The following is a 7,570-nucleotide window of genomic DNA, read 5'->3' on the forward strand; positions in this document are numbered from 1 at the left end:
CTTTTATCCTTGAACTCTTAATGTTGGAACACACTGTGGATCGGTCTTTGCTATTCTTCTTCTCTCATTTACATGTAGGTCCTTAAAAATCTTAGCCTGCCTCCTTATTTTAAGTAAGTATAAGCAATAACTACCAAATTAATATAATCTCTACCATAGTACAAGCTAGAACAACCAAGTGCCCACTCAACATTGTCATTTTGTGTCTAAAAGACATTTCAAACACATTCAAAACTGAACTCCCAGTCTTCTCCCACAAAATTGATGGAACTGTAGCTTTCCATATCTCAGCTGATGGGAACACATCTTTCCAGTTGCTAGGAACCAAAACCTTTGAGTTAATGTCACCCTGGACTTTTATCTTCCTCTCACAACTGACATCTAGTCCCTAAACAAATCTTGCCTGCTCCATCACATTTACCATATATCTATAATCCAACCACTTCTTACCACTGTTACCATCCTGGTCTGAGCCACCATCATCTTTCATCTGAATTAATGCCATAGCCTCCTACCCACTTAGTTTTTTTGTTTGTTTTAACACAATAGCAACATATCAGATCATGTCCTCTACTCAAAACTCTCCAAGGGCTGCCCATTTCCCTCCGAATAAAATCCAAAATGCTCACAATGACTTACAAGGCCTTACAAGATATGGGCCTGTTATCTGACCTCCTCTATCAATCATCTCCTTGCACAGACGTCTACAATAGCTTCCCTGATATTCCTCAAATACACCAGCATAGTCCCATTGTGAATCCTTTGCTCTAGCTTTTTCCTGTCTGGTATGCTCTTCCCTTAGATAACCGCAGACTTACTCCTTCATACCTTCAAATCTTGACTCAAATCTTTCCTTCTCCATGGTCTACTCTGATCATTTTATTTCATACAGCAACAAATATTATCATATTCCTCTCAACTCCTTTTGAATGACCTCCCCCCCATACCATTTATGTTCTAACATATTCTACAATTTATTATTATTCCATCTCCTCCTGCTAGAATTGCTCATTAATACAGTATATCCTAAACACCTATGATAGTAGCTGGAATACAGTAAATACTTTATAAATATAACTAATTTTAGAATGACAGGCTTGGGTGGGAAAAGCATTTTAAAGTCATCGTTGCTAGGAGGCTCACTGCCTTTGTATGGTTGGGGCAATGGTCTCATTTTTTGTTCAGCCTGCTACTTTAAATCACTATAAGTGGCTTCAGTTGGGGGTAGAGAATCAGTTTGGTGTTTTGAATCCCATAAATTTCAAAATTGTGAATTTACCATCAACCTGGATTGAGCACCTGCAGGCCTGACATAGCATCTCTTAACAAAGCAATGTCACTTTCAATCTCTGCTAGCAGCCTCTCTGTAGCTAACTGTACACTAAATTCATCTCTTTCACAGGACATTACTGAAAGCAGCAAGAAACATCCAACACACACATTCTGAATCACTCCTTCCATTTCCCCTAACATTACAGCCTTAATTGGTACAAGATCTTCCTTGTAAGATGGTAAGGAGTCTGCTCATTTGAGTTTCCTAGCCTGAAATGAGCAGATCCTCATTCTCCATTGCACTAAGTTAATGCCATATTTGAGATTTCTTTTACCCACAGCACTCCACTTCCAGGTACAAACTTTTATATCCATAATAATTATTAATGTCAATAACAAAATGACAACAGCATCAACAAATAAGAAGTTTAATTTTATATAAAGAAATACAGAAGGCAGGCAGCCCCAAATTGGTATGACTGTTTCATAAAATCAGCATAGGTGTAGACGTGTTCTGTATTTCTGCTCCAACATCCTTAATACCCAGATACCATTCTCAAGGTCCCCATAAAATTGCCAGAGGTGCAGATTAAATATCCACATTGTAGGCAGGGAAACAAAAAAAGTGCAGAGAGGAAATAAGGATTTCTTAAATGTCCTATTCATACAAATACCACTTACATCTTGTGGATCTGCAAGGGAGGCTGAGATAGCTTTTCAGCCAAGAATTCTATTACTGGAAGGGAAAATGAATATTGGGTAGGGAAATAGCAGTCTCTGACACAGATTCTTATCAGTTTTCATAGCAAAATAGTCTATAAATGTCAGTTTTTTGGTTTAATTCAAAATCTGTGCATTCAAGTTTTTAAAAATTTCCTAGTATAAAAATTTATTTTGGCTATCCAATTTTTTTCATTTCTAAGTAACATTCTTGAACTGTGGTCAGAGATGGTAGAAAATATGAGCTTTTGGACTTTGTTACAATTCACTTCACACCTCTTCAGCAATCCACTGATTAAATGTACAGGGTTTTTTTTTTTACACTATGAATTTCCTTGTACAGCATATGGGATGAGATGTGAATGAAAGCTTTCTCATATTCATTATAGCATACAGTGCCCCCCACTCAAAAAATCAGGGTTAAATGTTAATGAAGGATTCTCAACATTCATTATACTAATAAATGTCCTCCTCTCATGCAAATTCTCTAAAATGACATGAGTCATAATGGTAGCTTATATCTGTGATATGCTATGTTGAAGGCACTGTCCTAAGAACTTTATTATGTAATAACTTACATAATACTTCCAAGAATCTTATAAGGAATTAGTCTTAGGTCTATCTGATAATTGATTAAACCAAAGCAGTGGTTAATTATCATGTCAAATGTCACAAAGGAAATCAACTGAGTCAAGATAATGTTGAAAAAGACATGCTATGGCTAAAAGTCTTCCTATATTTACATTTACAGAATTATTCTCTATTATAATTTGCTAAAGTTTAGTAGGTTTTTCTACATGGATTACATTATCATTATCTTTCCCCCATACAAATTCACTGATGCTGAACTTTATGAAGCAAATGTGTTTGCATATTCACATTTTAAAAATTCTTTGATGATAATGAATTAATGACCAAAGGCTTTCTATATTAGTCACAAGCATCAGATAATTCATATATAAACTTGTGAGCCATGACTGAAGTCTATTTCACATTCCTTATATTCAAAAGATTTCTCACCGATATGAACCCTTTGATGTTGAGTTAGCTGTGAACCACGAGTAAAGGCCTTCCCACATTCCTTACACTGATATGGTTTCTCACCAGTATGAACTCTCTGATGTCGAGAAAGATGTGAGCTCTGAGTAAAGGCTTTTCTACACTCTTTGCATTCATAGGGTTTCTCACCAGTATGGATTCTCTGATGTAGAGTAAGTTGAGAACCGTGACTAAAGGCCTTCCCACATTCCTTGCATTCATAGGGTTTTTCTCCAGTGTGAATTCGCTGATGTTGAGTAAGTTGTGAACCACGAATAAAGGCCTTCCCACATTCCTTACACTGATATGGTTTCTCACCTGTATGAATTCTCTGATGCTGTATAAGTAGTAAGCCACGAGCAAAGGCCTTCCCACATTCATTACATATGTAGGGTTTCTCACCAGTATGAAGTCTCTGATGTTGAGAAAGATGTGAACTCTGTGTAAAGGCCATTCTACATTCTTTACATTCATAGGGTTTCTCACCAGTATGAATTCTCTGATGTTGAGTAAGCTGTGAGCCACGAATAAAAGACTTCCCACATTCCTTACACTCATAGGGTTTCTCACCAGTGTGAATTCTCTCATGTTGAGTAAGTTCTGAGCCACGACTAAAGGTCTTTCCACATTCTTTACACTCATAGGGTTTTTCACCAGTATGAATCCTTTGATGTCGAGTAAGGAGGGAGCCACGATTAAAGGCCTTTCCACATTCCTTACACTGATAGGGTTTCTCGCCAGTATGAATTCTCTGATGTTGAGTAAGTTGTGAGCCATGACTAAAGGTCTTTCCACATTCCTTACATTCATAGGGCTTCTCATTGGTATGAATTCTCTGGTGTTGAGTAAGTTGTGAGCCACGGATAAAGGCCTTTCCGCATTCTTCACATTTATAGGGTTTTTCACCAGTATGAATTCTCTGATGTTGCATAAGTAATGAGCCGCGAATAAAAGCCTTTCCACATTCCTGACATTCATATGGCTTTTCCCCATTATGAATTTTCTGATGTTGAGAAAGCTGTGAGCCACAAATAAAAGCTTTGCCACATTCCTTACATTCATAGGGTTTTTCACCCGTATGAATTCTCTTATGAAGAATAAGTTGTGAGAGCTGCGTAAAGACCTTTCTACATTCTTTACATTCATAGAGTTTCTCACCAGTATGAAGTCTCTGGTGCAGAGTAAGTTGTGAGTTCTGAGTAAAGGCCTTCCCACATTCTTTACATTCATAAGGTTTCTCCCCAGTATGGACTTTTTGATGTCGGGTGAGTTGTGAGCTTCGAATAAAGGCTTTCCCACATTCTTCACATTTATATGGTTTTTCACCAGTATGAATCCTATGATGTAAAATAAGTTGTGAGCTCTGAGTAAAGGCTTTCCCACATTCCTTGCATGCATAGGGTTTCTCACCAGTATGAAGTCTCTGATGAAGACTGAGTTGTGAATCACGACTAAAGGCCTTCCCACATTGCTTACATTCATAGGGTTTTTCACCAGTATGAATACTCTGATGTTGAGTTAGGTGTGAAGCTCGTCTAAAAGCCTTCCCACATTCCTTACATTTATAGGGTTTCTCAGTAGAATGACACCTGGGAAGTTGAGATAAGTAAGTATGCTGATTGAAAATAGACATTTTTTCATATATGATCATCCCTTGACTGAAATATTCCTCCTGATTTTCTTGTTGCTTTTCCAATGTGCCTTTGACTTCCAAATAATCTCTGGAATTGGACTCCTCAAGATCACAGTTTTCAAGCCTGGCACTCATTTCCCATTGGGATAATTCTGTTTCATAAGTATCCTCTTTTGGAGTTAAGTCCTTGTTTGCACCCCTTGAAGGCAAGTCTGAAAAATAAGAGAACATCAAAAATTTCTTTTGTCATTTCTAAAGACCTTCCACAGTAGAAAAGACTACATGTGAAAAAATATATATGGAAATATCCATAGAAAATAACTGGCTTACCTCAGAATTTTTCAAATATTGTGTACTACTTACCTTTCACATCGCAACCTGATACCTGTAAAGTTTCATAAAACAATACCTATTCTGTTTTCTATTCTATTCTACACTACACTATTCTAGTCATCTTTTTCTCTCCATCCCACCTTCTCTCTCTCACACAAAAAGTCAAAAACCACTAAACTGATTTCATGCTGCAGTAATGTGTTGCTACCCAGAGTTTGAAAAAACATTAGCTTAGAATGATTTCATACATTAATATGTATAAAGGGCACATGAGTGATCAGAGAATAATGAAAACTATACTTAGAAGATAAGGGAAGGGACTTCCCTGGTGGCACAGTGGTTAAGAATCCACCTGCCAGGGCTTGCCTGGTGGCGCAGTGGTTGAGAGTCTGCCTGCCGCTGCAGGGGACGTGGGTTCGTGCCTGGGTCTGGGAGGATCCCACATGCCGCGGAGCGGCTGGGCCCGTGAGCCGTGGCTGCTGAGCCTGCGCATCCGGAGCCTGTGCTCCGCAGCGGGAGAGGCCGCAACAGTGAGAGGCCCGCGTACCACAAAAAAAAAGAACCCCCCTGCCAATGCAGGGGACACAGGTTCGATCCCTGGTCTGGGAAGATCCCACATGCTGTGGAGCAACTAAGCCCATGCACAACTACTCAGCCTGCGCTCTAGAGCCCGCAAGCCACAACTACTGAAGCCCACATGCCTAGAGCCCATGTTCCTCAACAAGAGAAGCCACTGTAATGAGAAGCCTACATACCGCAACGAAGAGTAGCCCCCACTTGCTGCAACCAGAGAAAGCCCTCATGCAGCAACAAAGACCCAACACAGCCAAAAACAAATAAATTAATTAATTTTTAAAAACGAAGATAAGGGAAGAGATTAAGAAAACCTTTCAGATCCATAGTTCTCAAATTTTGGTGGGGATCAAAATCACCTAGGGACCTTAAAGATTCCCAAATAACCACACAAGACTAACTGAATCTGAATCTAGTGAATCACAAAAAAGAGCTTGGAAATCTCTAGTTTTAATGCTTTCCACTAACAGATTCTGATTCAAATTCAGATTATGATTAGCTATCTTTGCCTAAAATTTTTAAATAGCTTCCAAATTAAACTTCTAAAATAAAATCCAAATGCCTTCCATGACTTTGAGGAAGCTCTCCATGGTTCCTGCCTAAGTATCTGATTCCCCATGAGCCTTCTCAGCTTTGCTCACTATTTGCCAAACATATTAGATTCCTTTTAGCTCTGAAAATCACAAAGCCTATTTCAACTTACAACTACCTAGAGCCTGTCCTATGTCTCTGGACTTTTCTGAATGAGATACTCTATATAAGCCAATTCTCAACCTAAGGTCTCAATTTAAATGCCAGTTCCTGAATCTTAAACATCTATTTCTGGTAACAGAAGACTAGGTAATTTAAATGAACCTTTCTAATGACAAGAGCAATTATACAAATTGGACAAAATATAAATGGCACCTGACTGAAGGCATTAGAGAATTGATATAAGAGTAAAGAGTTGGTGGGCTAAAAGTTGAAAGATATGAAAACTCAGAGAAATAAGCCCAACATTTGGGGCTACTTTTCCATTTGGGGAGGTCTTACAATTCTAGAAAAGGCAAGTGAGATGTGGAGAAAATAAACAGTGTTTTGGACCATTTCATGGGTCTTGGGTGACAATAATTGGAGAACAAGGCTCAACATAAATTCTTCATACTTTGGGTTGGGAGCCCAGAGGGCTACAATGAGGAACAGAGAGAAACAGTAGACCAGTCTGGGCAGGGTCTGAAGTATGAATCATATTTGAATCATCTCAAGCTCAGATATCTGGACTGAGGTAATTCAAGATCGCTTGTCATAAGCAAACCTAAATCTTCACTGAAGATGAAGGCTTAAAATTGCTTTTATAATTTCTCTTTACAGTGTCTAGCACTCAATAAAAATTGACCAGGTGAATGAGGATAAAAAACAACTTAACTAAAAATCAGGAGAAAAAAGACAAAAGAAACGGACCTATGAGGGCTGTAGTTATGTATCCATCACCATAGTAATGATAAACAACAACAGTTCTATTATTCCTAGATACTCTTGTGCCATCCCTTTGCAGTAGATCTCTCTTGACCCTAGGGGAAGATGCCTGGAAACCACTGATCTGTGTCTTCCCCAATACCTCCCTACAGATGCAAACAGAAGTATATCCATACTAAATTTAAGATAAAAATGCAAAAAGTGATCATATACCTCTCTAAATGCCTAGCCTCTTGCGTACTACTTCCTAGGTACTAACCATGGTTATCTTCTTTAGTTCTCCCTATCCTAACCAATGAAAATACCAAGTTGCTTTTGTTTACTTATTTTTACTTCACCCTGTTTTGTTTCTTTATGCCCTCTCATGTTTTTTCTTATTTACTCTTCTATCCAAGGCAATTCTATTTGTTCATCCCAGAAGAATATCTTTTATCACTTCTCAGGCACTGCTACAGGTCAAAGACATAACGAAAGGCTTCTGTAATCTTATGGAATGCTGGGGATGTTGGAGAGAGAAAAAAGCAATTATTCAATATAAGGGAAAGA

General features: G+C 38.3%; 2 protein-coding genes across 2 annotated transcripts in view; one reads left to right on the forward strand and one right to left on the reverse strand.

Annotated features, from left to right (window-relative positions):
- Positions 1 to 7,570, forward strand: part of LOC103084210 (zinc finger protein 570) — a 345,144-nt gene that overhangs the window by 162,774 nt on the left and 174,800 nt on the right. The gene's annotated exons all lie outside the window — the stretch shown is intronic.
- The window catches only part of LOC103085043 (zinc finger protein 420), a 27,317-nt gene continuing 21,934 nt past the window's right edge, over positions 2,188 to 7,570 (reverse strand). Inside the window, exon 5 of the mRNA XM_007471042.1 lies at positions 2,188 to 4,875. Coding sequence (XP_007471104.1) covers positions 2,945 to 4,875 — 1,931 coding nt within the window. The 3' untranslated portion in view covers positions 2,188 to 2,944. The remainder of the gene's footprint in view (positions 4,876 to 7,570) is intronic.

This window comes from Lipotes vexillifer, unplaced genomic scaffold (genome assembly GCF_000442215.2).
Source record: "Lipotes vexillifer unplaced genomic scaffold, Lipotes_vexillifer_v1.1 scaffold182, whole genome shotgun sequence".
NCBI lineage: Eukaryota > Metazoa > Chordata > Mammalia > Artiodactyla > Lipotidae > Lipotes > Lipotes vexillifer.